Raw genomic sequence first — 22,154 nt, forward strand, 5'->3', positions numbered from 1 at the left:
TTTTGAGGTATTTTTTTTGTCTTCAAGCCATTGTTTGAAATTGCAAGCTCACAAAAATCTGTAGTTATGATTTTCAGATTTTTGATGTTTGTTGATTGATTGATCTGCTTACCTTCCATAGTCCACAGGACAAAACGGGCAGACAGAGGGGAAAATTGTGGTTATTTACAGCTCTCCTGCCAGAGCTAAGCTCTTCTCTCAGTTTGGGAACATTTAAAACAATGAAAGTAAAAGCAGCCTGTAATCTATAAAAAAACATTTAACCTTTCACAGGAAGAAGGGAACACAATAGAGAGCACATAAAACAAAACTTTAGTGGGCTGGAGAAAATACAATAGTAAATACCAATGTAGTCATTCATTTCTGACACGATTAATTATGAAAAAGCATTAAACGTTTTCTTTAAGGTCCACCTAGTCACTGATGGATTCACATTGGCCCTCAAAGTCAGTGTATTGGTGTTACAGCCCAGAAGGTCCCCTGTCAGTCTGTGGCCTCATTCTCTTGTGTTTATTCGTCCTTGGAGTGAGTTCAGTGTGCCCCCATCTCTCTCTCTCTCTGCCCTGTCCACCCAGTGTCAATCTGGATGCTGTATAATTGGTTGTTTTTTTGGTCTGCCGGCCTGTCCCTCCTTGGCATTGATTCATAGCATTTGTAAAGGTGACAGTAGCGGCTGTCCCTATCAGACAAAGTAGAGTCATCGCTAGCTGGACCTCGGCTGACCTGCTAGTTTGTTCGCACACACTCAGGCACGCAAACACACACCTGCCCATATGTAGAGATGCATAGGAAACACGTGTGTGAATAAAGTCATTCAGAAAGTATAAAACTCAAGACAAAAGTAGCATATGTGTGTTTTTTTTTTAAATTAAGATTAAATATATTGAAATGCATTTTAAAAAATGTAAACAAGGAAAATGCACGTGCATACAATGGCATGAAATATGTTTTACAAAAAAATGATATAACCACCATGCCATGTCTACTAGATTTCTGTGTGAAATATATCTATATTTAAAGGATTTATGGATTCTTGAGTTAAAGCCAAACATCTTTTGTGCATGGACTGTATATAAAGGATGAACATATCTTCTTTAAAGCTGCATTGTCTCTAATGACCAGCAGGGGTCGACTCCTCTGGTTGTAAAATGAAATCAGAATATGAAGACGTCTAAGGGAAAATGAGCCTACTGCATACTTTATATATTATCAAAGTAAATATTATTATTAAAAAACATGATGTTAATGCTGTAAATTGTGATTTCCAGCAAAAATAGAAAAAAGGAAGATAACGTAGGATGTGCCTTAGGACAGGCCTGCTTGTAACTGTCATAATGCTACTGTATGAGCGTGCGGTGTCTCGGTTTCAAATTCAAGCTTTAAGATTAGGGTTTTAAGGACCAGTAAGTGATTCATAGTGGGTGAGTTCGTTATATAGTGCCACGGTTTAATGAAGTCACATTTCCGTGACCTTTAACCATTAAAATTTAATCCCTTCATCTTTGAGTGTTTTGGCCAAATTCAAAGAGTTTCCAACAGGGAGTTGAAGAGTCATAGTACTTAAGAATAGAGGGGATGAATGTATGTAGGGATAATACAGAAATGTTGCCATCATGTAGCCAAAATAAATAGAGTACGCACAAATATACATTTATATGCATTAAAATAGTCATATGTGCACAGACATCCATGCAGACACACTCTAAACATCGTCATATGCTGGCCATCCTCGGTGACCTGGATCCACCCAGAAGTGATGCTTTATCTACTTAACAGTGTCACCTTCAAAGGCTTCTGACACAAACGGACACACATACACACTCACAAACCACTTCATCTGTAAAAATCCCTCCACAAATAACAGCCACATGTGTGTCAGGTTTAGGGGTCTCCATCATTTTAAGGCGCTGGCTTCATATCTATAATTGAAGGTAATCGGCTGGTAAAAGGATTGTAAAGGGTTTTGTGCAAAATTCCAAAAATAAGCTGCCCTTTTCATGGTCCTGTTATTGACCTTGTAATTGATTTGGTGAGCCTTTTTTTCCCTTTCTTGTGTTATAGTTTGAAACCGTATAATTGACTTTGCTCGCTGTGGTGTCTATTCAGGTTGATTTCTTTGTCTTCTGTACTGTCAGCAACCACTCAGGACTTGCTCTGGGTTACTTCCAGGTTAAAGTGAGGGGTACAAATTTGAGTTAAGGATTCTGACTACTGCGACGTCCTGATGAATATAACAAGACTCACACTGTGCTCTCCCCTGATTACATGTGTATGTGCGAGTAAGCTTATATTCACAGCACCCTGACCTGTGTTACCATGAGTGTAATTGATTGTGTGTGTGCTGGTGTCTCGGTGTTAAGGTTAATTTCTCTAACTGCTGGTAAGTGCTGTCTGACCGTTCCCTTGGCGGCCTCTCCGAGCTAAAGTAATGCCACTTAGAGCCCCTGGGCCCCCACCGCTGGCCAGCACATTGATCCGCTGATCAATAATCACATCTGTACCACACACTGTGTGTGTGAGGCTTCTGCACTGATGCTTACACACAGAATAGTGTCTAGAACAAAGTGTCACTGAATGGTTATCAAACTGAGGTCTGAGGGTCACCAAATGGTCATTGAAGTGGTTCCAGAGGAGCCCCCAAGCAGAATAAGGTTATGTTTAATTCCAGTAGCGTTTCATTTCATATGAAGTTATCATGTTCTGAGACCAGAGTCCTTTGCAGCACTTTTCTCCCCATACAGTGCACACGGTTGTGTTCTCCTTGGATTATTTTCTGATCATGCTCCAACAGTTAATCAAACAGTGAACAATAGCAGGCATTAAAATAACTTCCTGTAAATTGTGCTGTTGCTTCTTAGCAGTAGACCAAATTTTATCAGGTAGTTTTCGGGAGCATGAGTCTATTCTAGCAGTGCAGCCAGGTCTGATCCCAAAAAGTAGTTGTGCCGGCAATCCCGTGTGCTCTCTGGTATTAATTGGAAAGAAAACTAGAAAATTGGCCTTTGATTTAATACTGATCATATTTTTCATACATGTATCATGTTGTTCTCTGCGCTCTTCTCGCTGATTCTTCCATATTTCTGTTTGCTTTGCAAATTCTTCTATAAACTAGTCATCTGATAGTTCAGTAAAAGCACCATCACCCCTGTCATCTGATATAAGAAGTAAAGTGCTTCCTCAAATACAGTGTTATATCCCCTGTACAAATTCATTATCAGCATTAAAAGCATACCTCAAGGTTTTTTTTGTTTCTTTCGTTTTGGAAATGAGAGCGACATCATCACCTGTCTGTGCATCCTTTTCCTCCTCCCGTTCTTTTATTCTTCTCAGGGAGCCTCCATCTTGTTTCAGATCACAGCCAATAAAGCAGCCTGCACCTCTCTCTCTTTCTCTCATCCTCTCTCCTTCTTCCTGTTAAAGGAGTCAGTCAGTCAGAACACTCAAAACACATATTAAACAGGCATCAGCCTCTCGCCGGGGCCAAATCACGCTGTTCAAATGTTGTTCTTCCACCGGGAGCGCAGGACAACTGAAGAGATGGGATCTGCAACATTAACTTGATTCACGGCTGCGGCGACTGAGTGACACTCCATAAACCTCAGCGGGCTGCCGCTGGGCCCCGCCGACAGCACCCCATGGCTAATGTGACACACACTAGCAACGCGTAGCCTTGCCACCCCCACGGCACAACACCAACACATTTTTGCAGCACAGCGAGCACACGCAGAGACAAATAGGAATAGGAGCACATGTGGTAGAGACACACATCGGTAAAGCCTGACCTTAACCCACAATGCTGACATAAACAACACGTGAACTTAGAGATTCACACAAAAACTGGCAGAGACTGAGCTTTAGTCACCCGAGCTTCATTAGTTTCTACACTAATGTGCTTTTTCTCTCCTAAAATCACACACACACTCTTACAAACAGGTTCTATGGTGCAGTGGTAGAAACTGAACAGCCACTGAGTTATTGTCCTCTCCGGCCGACCTCTCAGCTCGAAGCATTTTGGTGTAGGCAGTTAGCACTGGCCCTGTAGCTCTGTGTAAATAGCTAACCTCTGCTGCTCAAAATGCCACCTTCTTCTGGCTGCCTTTGACAGTACTGACTCCTTCCACACACTAACTACAGCGCTTGTCACTTGGGTTACAAATAGCAGGGCCTGAATTGATATTTACTACAGAGACTTGTTGCCTCTGTGCTGCAGTGCCACAATAATTTTTTCTTTTTTTTTCGTGTTTTGCCCTTAAACAAATGCATAGTGTTAGCTTTACCTGCATATGTAATGAGATCGATGTATAGGGTAGATTTAGAAAGACACTTCAAACATGAGAGAAGAGACTGAATAAAGAAGGTTAGAATCAGGGAGTTGAACACTCTACTTATGAGTATTTAAGCTGTAATGCACAATGTATACTATATATCCTTCTAAAAGAAGGGTGCTGCTCCCTCTTAACAAAGCTGCAGTCTGATTGCCCTCTTCATTAAAGTTACCATTCCACGTGGAGAGGAAACATCTTGATTTAAAGAGAATCACCTTGTCCATCTACACTTCAACTGTTACACTACCTCTTCAGTCCTCTATTATGAGTTTCTTTTCTTCTTTTATGTGTAGAGTCATTTTTTAATTCATTGTCATGTCATTAGCATTCTGCATAAATCTTACAGCTTACAGCAAAGCTAAGGTTATTAATAATAATAAAGCCTTAATCAAAGCTGTGTTGCCAGAATAGACTATATATAAAAGATCCACTTAGCCATGGTTTATTGTCTGTTTTAAAGCCTTGATTTTAGTATTTTTGGTTGCCACCAGAGCCAGACGTGACCATATAGTTGACCCTTAAAAAAAGGGTGAAGCACTAAGTTATCCGCTAACGCTAGCAAACCTGTCTATCCAAAAAAGAGACACTTGATAATTAATGCTAAGAAACAAACACTTGTTTACTAGAATTTCACAATTTCTAATTGGAGCTCAGATTTCTCAGATTTGTCGGTGGTGCGCTGAGTGACACAGAAAGCTGTGTTACTTGTTGAACAATTAAAAATACTCAAAAAGGCAGCAAGACTCTAAATACACTTTGGTTTGGTTTAAGCAACTTGTGGCAAGGTCTTACAGAAAGCTAGTAGCTACAGCTGCAGAGACCAGGCTCTAAACAATTTCTTCTATGAAGTTGGGAGTTTTAACAATATCTGGATATATTTTTGGCAACCAAGCAGCAACCTTCAGGACTAAAAACTGAAACCAAAGCACGCTGCAGGTCCTCGACTGGCCACGTAAGCCTTGCTTCAGACAATTCTGGGGCCATTCTCAAGTGGCTTTTTTAGAATGAGTAAATTTCTTTTGCCCTTGAGGTTGCTACTTAGTTGCTAGAAAAGGCCAGACTGTATTAAAAATCTTTAACTTTGCCGCCTCCAAGTAGAATTTTCTGCTCTATCCATCTAAGCCTTAATAGTTCACTCTTTTGTCAGAAGCAGTTGTAACACATAAAGAGTTTTCTGTCTCCTTTCATTCACCTACAGCTGTGTAAAATGTTGTTTATTCCAAAAGCACCTTTGCAGTATTATCTGTTTTGCTGTCACCAAAGAATGAATGGTCATTTTCTATTTGACTAGTAAGTGTGGGAGTTAAAACGAATGTGTCTCTGGTCGTGTTTGAGGAGGACGTGGCACCGTTGGGTCAGAAGCTGTTTGCGGCATAACTCTGACTTTCTGATCACATTGTCCACCCTGTGAGTGGAGGACATTAAATGTTAGCTGTAGATAGGAATATCAATGATTGATGAGTTTTTTCCTTTATGTACTGTGAGATCTGTATGATCTTGTGTGTTGCCCTTGGGTGTAAACCTTGTACCTCCAATGTTAACATTTTAGAAACTTTAGAAAGAAAGAAAGAAAGAAAGGAAGAAGAAGAAAAAAAGGACAGTTTTATTTCCTAAGAAGTTAGGAAAGTCTTTCCTATGGGGTTTGTAAAACCAATGTACATTTGAAATGACAATGTATGTTTGTTTGGTTTTATTTTACAGTTATTTTACAGTAAGTTCATCTGCACTCAGCAACCTAGGTGTGAGAGTCCCTTTTTCACTCTCTCAAATTCCCATTTTTCTGCATAGATTAGTCTACAAGTGTCTAAGCCAGGCGCTGTTTAAACAATGGCATTTCTAACACTGTTCCTATCACCTTGGAAACGCCATGGCAACCTGTGATCTGAGAGGGCACAGTGTGGCTCAATTAGCACCAGCCGTATCTCACCGCACTCTCCCGCCAGAAGAATATCTCCATATTCTGTCTCCTTTCATGCATTAAGTGACACAAATACGTGAAGTGTTACATCACCTTTTATGTCAACTTTCCATGTAGTTTTCCTCTCTCTCTTTTTTTTACACAGTGATGGATGCACACACACATAGGAAAGAAAGAATAATATATGCATTGCCATGTGTGGTACAGACAGTAATTGGCACTCCTCATTTACCACTTTTAAATGAGATCCTGTCCATCTAGCCACTAAATGACTTTCGTGTTTTTATGCTGTGATTGGGCCTCAAAAAGATCCTTTGTGTCATACTGGCTGCTAGAATGACAGGAAGGTTGCAGTCACTCTCAGACACCTTTTTCCTTCTTTAATTTCTAGCAGTCTGGTAAATGGAGCTTCTTTATGTGGCTGCTTATAACAAATATATTAACTAATAAGAAATGCATCACTGTGTTTCCCAGGTATCGTTTCCAAGTCCTTTGAGTGTCGTCTGAAAGGCCAGGGGGCTACATTTGTGGAAGCAGAGGATATGGGCTCCCCTTTGCACAGGAAAGACTCTTCTGAGTTACCGGGCCATGACGAGATCCAACAGGTCATCATCATCCAGGGCTATGGTGACGGAGAGGTGGCTATCGACCAGACCCTCGAGGAGTCAGCCGCTGCCACCCTGCAGACGCTGGCCATGGCCGGCCAGGTGGCCGAGGTGCTCCACATCACTGAAGACGGACAAGTCATAGCCTCGGGCAGGGAAGTGGCATCCGCAGGAGCCCACCTGGCCGGAGGCAGCACCCAGTACGTGGTCCTAGAGTCAGGGGAGGCCAGAAAGGAGTTTCAGGCTGTGGCCAGAGGAGGGGTAGCAGTCGCAGCTGCTGCTGGACAAAGTCACATTGTCTCAGAGTCCTCCACAGCTCTTGATGCTCTGCTCAGCGCAGTCAGTGAAATGGGCCATCAGGAGGAAATACAAGGAGAGGCAGCCATCGTTCATGAGGTCTTGACCCCAGAGATAGCTGAGGCTGTGCAGAGTGAAGTGCAGGGGGAGGCGAAGCAGGAGGGGGAGGAGCAGGTGCAGGTCATCCAGGGGACCGGCCAGGAGGACATGCAGGAAGTGCTGCAACTCGCCGCGTCCCAGATGATGAAGGAAGGCCTGACCCAGGTCATCGTCAATGATGAGGGCACGCACTACATTGTGACTGAGCTGGACAACTGCACCTTACAGGTGGAGGGAGAAGTGTATGGAGAGGCCGGGACAGGTGACGGGGAGGTGCACCAGGCGGAGCAGCAGACAGGAGAAGAGATAGTGGTGTACCTGGATTGAGCAGCTCGCAGTATTGTCCTGGAAGGGTAGACGAGAGAGACATCCCTGAAAGATGCACATTGGGCATTTTATTTCACTTCCCCCGTTTAGCTATGTTAAAGGTCACGTTAGCCCAGATGTTGTGTTCTGCATTGTCTCTGTTTAATTTCACCCTGCTTCATTCACTTCGTACATCACTTCTACCATCTTCTCTTGGGCTACACTGAACTCAGGTTAAACATCGTTTATTCAAAGCGACAGTAAAGGAAAAAAGGTTTTGGTGCTAAGTGAGCTAACCTGCAATCCACACAGCCGCCAAGACTGCTTTAATTAATTAATGCAACTTAAGGAAATGAATGAGTACACATTGTCATGAAATATTTTTACAATGCTTCTAATGTGCTAAGAGTTAAACAAGTTATTATAAAGAAAGTCTATCTTTTCATTTATAACAGAGCTAACAGTTTTTTTTCTTGCTTTTTGATTTCTTTGTGGTACATTTATGTTGCAACCTAAAGTTTTTCTGTAGCAAAATAGATGTTTTTTTTTTCTTTTGATAACGCAGTGGTTTAATTTGTGCGAGCAATCTTTTCCTTTTCTTCAAATCCTTTGTGTGTGTACTATTAGTTCCAAATCAGTAATACGACGAATGAATTCCCAAATGGACCTTATACATATTTTCTGTGTAGCGAAAAGTAAAGCAATGACAATTATACGTTTTAGATTTTTGACAGTCCTTCATTGTGTGGAAGGCCTGTTTAAAAAAACAAAACATGAGTGCAGTTTCATTTTTGACAATAAAGATTGAGCCTAATTTTTAACAAGTGTGCCCACATTTGTTTTCTTGGCAGTTAGCGCTGTTGATAGTTATGTCATCAGCACGATGCTATCGTGCATACAGTGCAGCAGCATCGTACAGGCGACATGCACATACATGCATCAACTGATGGTTCCCATCAAGCTTTCTGATCACTAACACCGTCATTATCATCACCATTATCATTATCGTCATCATGATCACCATCATCCTAATCGCCATCCTCTCATCTCGTCCCCCCATCAGGCCCATTCTGTTCATTGCATTTTTTCCCTTCCCCCCCCCCAGCACTATTCAGCACTGGAGGGAGAATCAATATTCATTTAGGCCCCTACACAAGCCTGGTTTCTGATGGAGTGAGTGGGAGAGCGGTGTGACGGCTGCAAACACAATGGCCAACCACTGAAAGTAGAGAGAAAGCACTCGTACACACTGAGGGCATCAAAAGATCATCCCTTTAACACACACGCGCTGCGCGAGCAGAGCAAGAAGGTGGGCTGAGAGGGAGAAAGTGGTGGAGGAGTGGGCAGGAAAAATGAGAGCATTACAGATGGATGTTGAGAGAGGTGAGGCCAGGGAGAAGTGAAAGAGCGGTGAAATCCACAGCCACACAGAGAGAAGGGAGCCTGTAATTTCACATAACACCTGTCTGCCTTTCAGCCTGTCTTTGTCTCCTGCTCCCAGCCTCATGTTGCATTTATAAGCTCGCACAGTCTTTTCATGCTCTTCTTCCTTCTATTCAGCGGAGATGGGCGCATTTAACGGAGGTCACGTTCTCTGTGTGAGCAACCATACGTGCCTGTGAGAGCCAAGGTTTGTCAACACCCACTGAGTGGTGAGAATGCAGCGATAGCATTTAGATGCCTCACATTTATAGAACTTACAGTTTGTTTTTATAATGCTTCCAAATATGTGTTATTCAAGAGTCATGTCACAACAACAGCAGTATGTGCAACTTCTTTTGTGACCTCTCAGTGGGTTCCTGATGCCAAGGTTGAGCAGCGCTGCTTTAAATAATGAATTTTGAAGAGAAGTGCTGTTCAGTCAAATAGATGCACTGCACTGAGGAATAATATTTATTTTGGTGCGTATGTACTCATTAATTATAATATTTTGATTTAAATTGGCTAATCTCATAACAGTTATGCACATGTTTGGATAATATTAGAAGGTAATGTAATATGGTAAACTGTAAACTATAGATATATAGATATCTACATACACTACTACTGCCAGAGGTTTAAAATAAAAGGTTACACAAAACTGAAAAATAATGTACATTTCAGAATTATACAAAAAGGCCTTTTTCAGGCCTTTTTTAAATGAGTTAACAAATTAAAGCTCTTCTGCAGGAATGGAGGTTGATCAAGCCTTGAAAGTTGGTGCTGCTAATTCCTACAGGTGTTCCAACTTTTCTGGATTACTTACAGCCACCTCTGTCTGCATAAAAGCAGTGCTGGAACAATCTGTGGTACCATACCCTCATGAGCATCAGTTGAACACTATTGTACTGCAGAAAGTGGAGTGTTGCTGCAAAAATGGTGAGAAAAAGGCAATTAACAATGGAAGAGAGACAGACCATCATGACACTGTTATCAAAATGCAGGTCTTTCCTTCAAAGAAATTACAAAGAAAGTCAAGGTGTCAGTCAGTACAGTTTCCTTCGCCATCAAAAGGCACTCAGAGACCAGGGCAAACCAACAGGAAGAGGTCCATCAGACCCAAAGCCGCAACTGAATCAGAGGACAAGTTTCTGAGAGTTCACAGCTCACAGTACAAAATCTTCAAGCACAGCTGAATAGTGGTCGTAGTAAGCAAGTCTCAGTTTCAGCTGTGACTCAAGAAGACTTCGAGCTGCAGGTTTGACAGGATGAGTTTCAGCAAGAAAGCCATAACTACGGCATGCAAATAAGACGAAGAGGCTTGCCTGGACCATGAAACACCACTGTTAAGACTGCTGTCGTAGATTGTCTAATATGCAAATCTCAGTGCATCCACCTCTCTCTGACTGGTGAATCCAGAGGACGGCCCATATGGATTGGCTAACTAGCTGGATATGATATGATGATATTATGTGACTCCAATTCATTCATCTTCGGCTCATCCCAACCAGCAGAGTTTTGCAAACATGCCCAGTGTTGTTGGTTATATACAGGAGTTTGTAGGGGTGGACTGGCTTTTTATTTGATTCGTTTTCTTCTGTTTTCTTAGAGGTAAGTTGTTGTCATTTGGTTTGATTCTTTTGATTATGTAAATTTCGTAAATCCTCGAGATGGGCTCCTTTTGTTTGTTGTTTTGGCATTAAGTCCACCCCTAACAAATTAACATATTGTAAATAAATCATTACCAAACTGTACCAATTGTGCGATATGACTGCTTGAGGTCTGACGAGGATGGATCACCCTAATGTTGTGACATGGCCATCTCTAGACGGGCTATAACATCGCCATTGGATTACTGAAGACTGGAGGCAGGTATTATGGGCTGATTAATCAAAATTTGAAATATTTGGTTCATCACACAGGATCTTTTTACACCGTCGAGTAGGTGAAAGGATGGTTCCACAGTGTGTGGCATCAAACATGGAGGAGGAAGTGTGATGGTCTGGGGCTGTTTTGCTGGATCCAGGGTGACAGAGTGAGAGGCATCCTGAACCAAAACAGCTACCACACCATTCTGCAGCACCATGCAATACCCTCTGGGATGCACCTAGTTGGTAAGGGGTTCATCCTACAGCAAGAAAATAACCCGAAACACAAGTTCAAGCTATGTCAGAACTACCTCAGGAAAAAAGAACAAGATGGTAAGCTTGAAAACATAGAGTGGTCAGCACAGTCTCCAGACTTAAACCCCATCGAGATGGTTTGGGATGAACTGGACAGAAGAGAGAATGCAAAGAAACCGACAAGTGCCACACATTTATGGGAACTTTCCGAAGGATATTTGATTTCTATTGTACAAAGAGTGCCTCCGGTGTGTTCAGCTGTTATATCTGCCAAAGGTGGCTTTGATGAGTCAGAAATTTAAAAAGCATTTTAGTCTATAAATTGATTCCAGGGTTGCTTATTTGTACTATGCTTTCATTTCAGAGTGCATCATTTTCAATAAAAAAATTGAAACATTTGGGCGTTCTAAAACTTCATTCTGCAGTGCATGACCTTGGCTAATCCTATTGCTCTCAATAAGGTCGCAAGTTCAATGTTCTTTTGTTTTTTTACCCCCCTCTGAATAGGAATGCAGATTATTCTACATGTCCATCTGAGTGATTGTGTACTGTATTGTGTGCATCCCCACCCTCTCCGTGTATCTCTCTAATCAGGGCTGGATGGCTCATTATTAACTGCAGCAGGCCACTCGAGTGACATGGAAGAGGGAGAAATTAGCAGCTGTCATCCAGTGATGAGTTCATTTCCTGACAGGCCTCTGCTCCGAAGAGTCCTGCTGCAGACGACCAGACAGCTGATGGAAACCTGCCGCTGAAGCTTAATTGGAGAGCCGGAAAAGGCCAGTGGGAGAGGAAGGGAGGGGCAAAAATGGAGAGATCAGGGTAAAGTCATAACGGTAATGTTAAGGATCTAACTCTTAACTGAGTTTCACAAGCAGTAATTCAACTTCTGTATCAGCAGTAGGCTTTGTGGGCATAATAGATGAAGAGCAGTGGACAAAAGTGTAGTTTTAACATACTATAATAATTACTCCTTTCATTGTTATTAATCAGGTGCTGAAAGAGATAGCCAAAGCAATTTTACCTCCCGAAATGCTGCGCACTGTAAATTAGACTAACCAGAAACCATCTCAAGGTTTACATTAAAATGTAAAGGCATAATCCAAATCTAGCAGCATACTGTGTAAAATTCTCCATTAATCGTTTCCTATAAATATGTTGAACTGAATAGTCATTATTTTTATGTTAAATGTATATGCATCTGAGTAGCACACCATATTGTCCATATATAATGTACCACATTCTGCAGCTCTCTTCAGGTTTGCATTGTCCTTTGTCCATTGTTTTGGTCTGCAGCTTTAAATCTGGGTCACTTATTATTTTCTTGCACTTCAGCCACAGCTGGAGCCACAAATTTTAAGCAAAACTGAGCTAAAGAAAAACGTAGGACACAAACAGCAGACAGACACAGTTAGCAAGTAAGTAGTGAAAAACAGTGGCACATGTGGTGGCTGAAGCCTCCGATGTGCCTAATAGGTGGTGGAGACCAAACCTGGATCATTAAGAGAGAATGGAATTCAGGTTCCATGCTAATGCTAATTATCTGGCTGTGTGAACACGATGTTTGTTCACTTGTTAAATGTCTGTTGTTAAGTTCACCAATACTTCATAGCCAATTTGAGCATGCGTTGCTAACCTACAACTGAAGACACGATTTACTTGTCAGGTTCCAGTGGTGCGCTCTGAATTGCCGGTTTATTTTCGAGACAGACTGAAGTTGTTGACATCCAAGGCTATAATTCAGTCTTGTTAGGGTAATGCCTTTACACTCTCATATAACGACATATACTTGCAACGCTTTATTTATTTATTTTTTACATTGATGCTTAAAATACTTCTAAAGCCTTCAACCACTGGCTCAGTGTGAACGTGTAACATAGTATGATGGGTAATGCACACACACACACATTCATACACACAAGCACTTGCACGGTCTCCTTGGGGCAACTCTCATCACTCTCCTGGGCACAGCGGAGAGGGACAGGAGCGTGAATGGAGGTTTCTCTTTTTCGCTCTCTCTGTTTCTCTGAGTATGATAAATATGGCAATTCTGTTTAGTTGCCATCTATAGAAAACATATCAGCCTGAGGATCATTTCCTTAATGTCTCCACTATTAGTTTTGGCTTCCCTTTGGCTGTATTAACATGCCGGCTGATATGCTCTGTTTGTGTGTGTGTGCGTGTCCTCGGGGCTCCAGGTACAATTCTATTAAACCAGACTTGTTTGTTTATTTCCTGTCTGCCTCCCTCTACATGTCCCCTGCTTGCTAGGACTCCGGATCCAGGTCTGTACGTACATTCATGTTAACGACAGGCCGCGCACGTATAGATGAACGCACAGTCAGAATCCAGTGTTTATTTGTTTTGTTGGGGTTTTTTTTTTTCATCATTTTTGTAGCTGTAAATCGATAGCTGTTTGAGGCAGTGGAAGCCACAGTTCAGTTATGGTTCATCTCTTCCATGGGAGTTGTTATGGGAAAACGGAGAGAAGGCGGGGAGGGAGGGGAGGGTATGTGGGGAGCCCTGCGTGGCTCTTCTCCCTTTCTCTTACTTTTCCTATGTGGCTCTGCATTTGTGTCTTTGATCATGTTAATCCCTGCCTAGCGCCCACCCCCCCAGTCTCCCTGCCATAGACTCACTGCCACACACACCTCAGTGCCTGACAGAAATTGACAGCCCACTCTATCCCACACACCCCCTCCAAAATGGCATGCATTCTTCATTCCACCATTGAGCAGCTTACCCCAAACCCAAATAAAGAATGAAATAAAAACACTAGGCAGGCAGGCAGGCAAGCAGGAATTGACAGTCTGCAGCACTTCATTAAGCAATAGCAGTGATTGAAAAGGGATCTGATTAGCTCACTATGATGAGATAGCAATGTTTCAACCTTGAACCAGAAACAACTGTAAGTGCTTTTTAATTAGGCACACAACACTGAGGAATAGCACTTCAAAACATAAAAAAGAGAGAGTGAAAGACAGAGTGTCTCCAGCAGAAGGGAGAGCAAATGACGAAGCAAAGAGAGGATCAGTGGGAAGCCTATTCCCTCTGCCCTAACAAGAACATCACTTTTTCAACATTATGCGCATCTACGAAATGTTCTCAAAACACTTTTTTTTTACTACTCTCCTTTTTAGTTTAGCTTCGTCTCCATTTAGATTTACAATATTTAAAATTAGATACACCTCTAGAGGGTAAGAAAACGTTAGGCGTTAAATCTGCACTCTTGAATTACAGAATTTGACATCGTCAATTTTATATCAGAGGCGCTCGCAGAGTCTGATTCACGTGTATAGACTCAGGGAAGTCGGCACGCTACCCTGCGCCAACACACCACTCTGTTTAAATAGCAGATCTTCACTGTCAGCCTGCGATAACACCTTTCTACATAGCTGCTGCAGCCATCTGCTTCATGTCAGCACTGCCATATAGGGGTTAATTCTGTTGGTATATTCATTTTAGCAAAACAAACAGCGTGACAGATGAAGGGAAGGAAAAAATGATTTGATTTTTCTTGATTCTGAAAATATGTCACGATAAAGTGAAACTTTAATGTTTTATTTGCCAAAAAATTGGGTCACTTCAGCAGTAAATACTTACAGGATGCAGCAAAGGGAAAATAACAACCTGTACCAACACTGGAAATATCTGTAAATAATGCACAAAATGAACTGAAGAGATCAGAAGTGAAACTGTGATTGTAAAGTTTAACATTTGGTTCTTCACTACAGAATAGCTTAGGTTACAATGCAAATACAATAGTAATAGAGTTTATTGAAAGAAAGAAAGTAACAAGACTCAGCATACAGCTCTGCTAGCAGCTGTGTTAGCAGCACAGCTACTGACTTTAATTTGTTGACACGATGTTCTTTACCATTCTTTCCTCTGACTTTTTCCGCTTTAATAATTGGTCATAAGCTCAACATTTGGAAAAAATAACCTGACTGAAATTGTTCCATCGTTCTACAAACTTCATGCACTAATAAAGCAGAAATTGTGTAAAGATAGCAAGCAAATCCATTCCTTTTAAAATATTGGCATGGAGACAAGAAAGTGAAACTAAAAACGGTGGCGTGGTGGAGTGCACTGCAGGGCATATAAAAACAAAAGAATTTGAAAGAAAAGTCTTTCATTGCTTTTATTTATGTCATTTGTGTGCAGTCGATTCAGTACTTTGAGAGTCTATTGAGGTGTATTGCTGCTCTCCTCTGTTCTCTGTTTCACCGTGAAACACAGAACAGAGAGCAGCAAAGCAGTAGGTGAGGCTCTCATTGTGGCTTAGGGATGCGTTCCAGTATATTTACTATATATTTTTTCTCATGTACACAACTTCAACTACAACTATGGTTGAAACAGGAGAAACGTGATGGGAAGGGCTTGTTGTTTATAGTGTGAATATCTTAGCCCGTATTGAGACTAGTCCCATTTTTCCTGTGGATCTGCCTGTTTTTGACGTTCGACTGAGTGATCACAGCGAAATTCCTATGGCATTTCAAAAGCTGGCTAAAAAAATGGGCTTGTCAGTTGAATGGCAACAAAGCTGTTATTAAATGTAACACTGTGAGGTCAGTCCCGTCCTGTGAATACAGGTAATCACTGTCCATGTCAGCTTCCCTGAGAACTTTGACCTACTTACTCACTGCATGCCCAATGGTCAAACCGACGGTATCGGGAAAGTACTTGAGCAGTTTTAGAATAGATGTGTCAGATTCCATACGGACAAATAGACTGCCCTCCAAAACAATGCTTTTTATTTATTACACTTACAGTACAGTCTGGTTCAATTATCACCAGCATATAAAATGTGAAAATAGGCCCATGTGTGCATGTGCATGAGCAAAAATTTCTTTGGCATTAGGCTTTCTTCTTAGTCATCTGTTACTGTCTGTTATGCTCCTTTTTCTGCATCTTTCCCCTAATGTACTACAAGGAAGTGAGGCCTCAACTCTCAGGGTGATCTCATTTGCTGGATTGAGTTTTAGTGTCACAGATATTGGATTTGATGTGATACTACTTCTGACTGTGCAATGAAAGAAGTGCAGTCACGAATTTATGGTGCTGCCAATGGGTGGTGTCTGTGTCATTCAACAGGGCTCATTTTATTGGCTAATTCCCTCATCCCTAGTGATCTAGTTGGCAATTCAGCTCCCTAAAAAAAATCCTGCATAGGAGTTTTGAGCATAATATTTTCAGAAAAGTGGAATATGTCATTTGTGGGGATTTATTCCCAAATTGATCTTAAACGTATCTGAGCTTGTTATAATTTCTCTGGCTCTCTCGTAGAGGAGATTTTCAAAGCAAGGCATAATTGCGTTGTGCTTTCTTCCCAGCCACCCTGACCGTCTGCCTTTTAACCATCTAGCATGGTGAATCGAGCCCCGCATTTGTGAAGTGTAGCCCTGGGAGTCCCCTAGTGGCCCCTGCCTTGCTGTAACAAGCATGGGGGGGCCCCTGTGGTAAGTGCTCTCTGGGGACCCCGGCTCTGATCTGGCCATCCCTGGGGTCCTGTTAATTCCTGCTCTGCTCAGAAAGCCTCGCCACTCTCCAGTGCTCTCCTGCCCCTTCTTTTTATACTTCTCCTCTCCTCCTCTTCATCCACCTATCATGCTCTCGCTCTCTCTTTCTGTTCTTTTTGTAGAAGGTGTGCTGTCAACAGGGAACTTGGCCAGTCTCATTAAAGAGCCGGTGGAGGTTGTGAAGTTGCGACAGTGACAGAGATGTGAAGATCAGTGGCAGGGTAGTGGATGGAGAAACAGTCCATTAGACAAACCCTGCTGATGTATGGTTGAAATGTGATGTGGAATTAGTCCAGTGTTCTCTATGAATACCATCGATATTAGATGATTCTGCAGTTTGTGCTTGTGCACATGCAGAGGTAGAGACTGACGAAATTGATGGGAATTAGCACCGATCACTTTTTTGTTTTAGTTCATTTTTTCAAAACAAGTTTTCTCATCACCAACATTTCGTTTGTTATCCACAAAACACTAGAAAGCAAGAACTTCCCTAACAAACTTTCTTTCTATCTTGTGTGACGTGACAGTTAACAGCGTGATAAGTAATTAAAGGAAAGGTCTTGGGCCAGTATCAGATTCAGTGTGTAGTAATTATAAGTATATTAGCCAAGTGAGCCTCAAAGATGCCCCCAGCTGCTTGTCCAAGCTGATTTAATGTGACTGGTCCATAACAGAATCATGTAAAATTTTAGGATTCTCCCATCACCCCCGCGCCAAAGTGCCGCTCTAGATAAGAGAATCCTCCAAATGAGGCCCTGGTGACCTTCCAACCATCTTCCTATCAGCTTTTCTATCTGCCCACTTCCTTCCTTGTCTTCACTTCGTTGCTTCTCTTCTTCCACCCTTGTCCCGTGCCTGGGCTGAGATAGGGGATACAATGTAGGGAGTTGGAGGGTCGTGGGGAGGCAAGGGGAGGCGTGTACATGTGGAGAGGAGGAAGGAGGAGGCGCCCAGATCATGCCGGGCGACTCCACAGGAGTGATAAGAGCGAATAAGCTGTCAGCGTGGGCGTCGGATGGTCCTTATTGTTCATATTTAGATGGAGGAACAATGGCGGGGTGTCAGGCGCCTATAGTTCATAATCTGCTGATGCTGACCAAGTGTCAGTGTGATCCATGAGCACAGAGGCTCCTGAATCCTTAAGCAATCCCCCGTAGGAATGTCATGGGGGAGAGTACAAATGGGACAGCATCTGCCGGACTATAGATAGATAGGTATAGCAGAAGGGGAGGGAGGAGAGGGAAAGGAAGGAGGGCAATGAAAAAATAAAAAGAAAGAAGGATAGAAACAAAAAGAAAAGTGAGACAAATTCAAAGAGAAAAACGATATTAAAGCGAGTTTACCAAAAAGAACAGCAGAGCTTAATTTCCCCTAAAAAAAGGAAAAGAAAATGAAAGCGACTAATTGTGAACAAGTGTGGAGGAAGGCACCTGCGAGCAGAGCGATAGATGGATGGATGGGGGATTAAAACGAAGAAGTGGGAGGGAGAAAGGAGAGAGGAGGGGGAGAGAAACGGCGCGCTGATTGTGAGGAGGCCTTTAGCAGTGTGAGCTCCCACCTGCAGGTGAGACAGAGAGGAGAATGGGTGTCAGATTAGAAGGAGGCCCTGAGAGCTCCTTCCCCCACAATGAAGGCTTGATTCCGGGCAGAGAGATGCCCCGGAGACGCCAGGCGCACCCCGGAGCCGTCACAGCCTATCAGCCACTTTTCTGCGCTCATCTTGATCAAAAATGCAACCACGCCGCCCTCACGCCGCTTCAGCTGTGACAGATGGCAATTAATGGTGATTGTTTGATGGAGTTTTGGAGCAAATCTTATCTGTGTGTGTGTTTTGTGACAGTGTTTTGAAGAATTAAAAAGAGGCACGCAAAGCTGCACACACACGAGTCACGTGTTTTTGATGGCGTTCTTAAATGTGTCACAATGAAAATGCCCCTCCCCACCCCAGGCATTCTTCATTTACTGTCACAACCATTAGACATGGAAGGGGAGGAAAAAAAAGAGATGGTATCAGTAACGCATGAGCTACAGTAATTAGCCTCCTGATGCAAGTGTGTGTACGTGTTTGCATGTGTGTGTCAGTGTGTGTCTGTGTGTGAGTGGGATAAAGCTGACAAATGCACGCACAAATGAGTAACAGTGCATTCCTACACCTGCTGAGGAGTCTCGTCAACAAGAGCGGTGTAAACTGGAATCACCATTTTAAGGGCTTAGTCCCACATTCTCTAAATTAAGCACCGTTTTCGGTGTCTTGCAGTCATATTATAAGCTATGCTAACACTTCCATTAGTTTGTGAGCTGACACATGATGTAATGGGAGCCTTGTCGTGCTATGGTGATTCCTTTTAATGCTCCACATCTTCATTTTCTCTTCCCACTTCTTCTCCATGCCGCCACCTTAACATCTTTGTCACGGGAGCCACAATCCATTCCATTATCTTCGTATTCTGGGGTGGAGGTGAATAATGGTGTACTGATTTCCAGTTTGCAATAAGGGACTGGGTTTGAATTCACTGGGCAACTGGGGGCTTTTCTGTGTGCCGTTTGCATATGCTCCCCATGTCTGCGTCGGTTCTTTCCAGGCACTCTGGTTTCCTCCTACAGTCCAAAGACATACATGTTAGGCTAATTGGTAACTCCAAATTGGCCAGAAGTGTGAATGGTTGTCTGTGTCTGTGTGTTAGTCCCACAATAGCCTCTCACCCTGTGATAGCTGGGATACGCTCTATCCCAATCCTGCATTGCATAAGTGGAAGAAAATAGATGATGAAGGATTACCAGCTTGTGATAGACCTGTAGTCAGATCCCACACTGCTTCACTAATGTTGAGGTCAGGACTCTGGGGAGGCCAATCCATGACTGATAATGTTTCATTGTGATTTTCTATCCAGGTATGCTCTTACAGCACTGGCGATGTTTTCAACAAGACCTCCAACATCACTGGCTGAAATGTAACCCCTACCATTACCAGTGTTGGGGAGTAACGGAATACATGTACCGCCGTTACGTATTTAAAATACAAAATATGAGTAACTGTATTCCGTTACAGTTACCGTTTAAAAAGGTGGTATTTAGAATACAGTTACTTTGTTGAAATAAATGGATTACACGGCGGTACTTCCCTGTTTCATATTGTTGCGGGTCAGGACTGTTTGGGTTTTGTTTGACAGCTACGTTCTGTTGTTCCGGGCGGCAGCGTTGCGGTTGCCATGGTTACAGGGTGCCGCTCTCTCTCTGCGTGTTTCCTGGGTGAGAGAGGCCTTGTTGTTGTTGTTGTGCTAAGCTAATAGGCAGAATGCTACAGGTATAGCTCTAAAGAATGTAGCATCATAGGCAGTGTAGTCCGTGCTGCAGGGAGAATGGACTGCCAAACCCGTTATGTGTCTGTGAGCGAGGGAGGGAGAAAAAGGAAAAGTCCGAGCTGTCATCGAGCAAAAACGGGAGCTGGAAGCATGTAAATATAATAATAACCACTGCAGCCAAGAAGAGTGCCTGACGAGCCCAGTTGTAAGTAAGCTATTAAGACTCGACTGTACGCTGTGTTCGTGTTTTCCTCTGAAACAATAAGTCCCGTTGCAGCAGCCTTTCAACGCCTCTCTCTGTCTCTCGCTAGCAAAGTGACCCAGACAACAAAGTAAAGCTAGTTTTCAGCTACGAGCCCAACACAGAACCCACCGTATTAGCCAGAGGTCCCTTTACTACGGTTCGGAGCCGCGGACCTTCAGTAACAGTAATAAATCACAGCAATAGTACATTCATGTAGTTGTAGACAGCATGATAATATATTAAGTAATCCAAAGTATTCAGAATACGTTACTCTCATTGAGTAACGTAACGGAATACGTTACAGAATACATTTTGGGACATGTATTCTGTATTCTGTAATGGAATACATTTTAAAAGTAACCTTCCCAACACTGACCATTACAGAGCCTCCACCTTGTTTTACTGATTCCTGCAGACGCTCACTAATGTACCTCTCTCCTGACCTCCTCTGTACACACGGAGGATGATTTGAACCAAAAATTACAATCTGTCTTTGCCACAAGTCGCTAGTAAGTGCTTAAAGTTACCATTTGAATTTGGTTCTTTGCTAAGTTGTCTACGACATACAGACACAACACTGATTCATTCTTTGAATCAGGCATTTTTGAGACTTAAGTGGTTCATAGATCAGTATTAAGTGGCTTAAGAAAACAAAGAAGAAAAAAACCTCTGTAAAAAGTCAGGTAGGGGGATTGGAAGTAAGCGAAAAAGCAGTCAATGTCCAAAGAAATACTTTGAAAGTCCATCAGAAAGCCTGGAGAACTACTGCACAAGACTACTTTAAAAATTCAAATTTGTGCTTTAGAAGCAAAATAATAATAATAATAATAATAATAATAATAATAAAGAATTGGGGAGTGGCTCAAGAGCTGTTTGAATTTTCAATTACAAGATAATAAAGCCAACAGTAAAGGCTAGTGTTTAGGACAAAAATCAACCTTCTCCTCTGTTTTCCTTCTGTTTTTTTAAAAAATTATTATTATTATTAAGTCAGTGCTTAACTGTCTCACTTTCAATGAACCACAACACCTCTGGCAGAGGTTTCACAAGTAAAGACTTCTAGACTTCTGTGGGAGCTGTTAAGGAAGCTTTTAATATGAATGTGAAACATGTGTGGAGGGCGTGACTCAATTCACCAACAGCAGCTCAACCAAAAGAAAAAAAGTACTAAGAAGAGACTGCAATCAGTGGGACATTTCAACGTGTATTGGTATGAAAAGGAGAAACTGGTTAAAAATACAAAGATATAGAATTCACATATTTAAAAACTTAAATGTTGAGTGACCCCCACCCATAAAAAGCAAAAACGATACCAGATTTAAATCTGTCCTCTTTAGCCCACTGCGGCACTGCACCTCTTCAGCTCTGCTGCCGTTTTTAGAACAGCGACTTCTGAGTTTGATTTTTGTGTTGGGGAAGAGCAAAATCTGGAGAGTAGGATTAGTGATGATTGAAGTTTGTGGTGGTAGGTTGAACAAAGTGTGTTTTTGTGCTTTGTGACTATGAATGACATAAGCCAGAGTTTGTGTTGTTTGCTGTCCTCTAAGTTTTACATGTTCACAGTTGGGAAACCTCTTGATCTCACCTCATTTGGTTGTTATAGACTAAATGCATGTATTTTAGCCTGAATTTGGTAAGTCAACAGAGACGGCTGAGTGTACCAGAAACAAAGCAATTTATTTAATATAAGCTTCTAAACAAAACATCTGATCTTTTATAGTTTATGGTTTCAAAATAGTACGTTTTATTCAGCTGTGACATTTAGATCTAGTCTGCGCTGCTTGTCACATGCTTTTTCTTCCCTCTCCAGTCTCTTTTTTAACAGCTTCACAAAACACAAATTGCATCAGACTTATGTTAAAAAAGTAAGTGTAGAGGCAAAGGAATGGTGACCCTGAACTCTGGCTTCACAACCATAAAGCATGGCAGGTTGCTATGATCCAGTCCCCGGTCTCATTGGAGCTCGTTTCCCAGCATGCCCCAGGTTCTTCCGCCCA

The 22,154-nt window shown here is 42.2% G+C and overlaps 1 protein-coding gene across 1 annotated transcript in view; it reads left to right on the forward strand.

The window, feature by feature from the left end:
* Positions 1-8,355, forward strand: part of znf407 (zinc finger protein 407) — a 154,475-nt gene extending 146,120 nt beyond the window's left edge. The window contains exon 10 of the mRNA XM_006794878.3: positions 6,718-8,355. Coding sequence (XP_006794941.2) covers positions 6,718-7,571 — 854 coding nt within the window. The 3' untranslated portion in view covers positions 7,572-8,355. The remainder of the gene's footprint in view (positions 1-6,717) is intronic.
* The last annotated feature ends 13,799 nt before the right edge of the window (positions 8,356-22,154 follow it).

Source organism: Neolamprologus brichardi, chromosome 11, assembly GCF_056152115.1.
Source record: "Neolamprologus brichardi isolate AB-2024 chromosome 11, ASM5615211v1, whole genome shotgun sequence".
Taxonomy (NCBI): Eukaryota; Metazoa; Chordata; class Actinopteri; order Cichliformes; family Cichlidae; genus Neolamprologus; species Neolamprologus brichardi.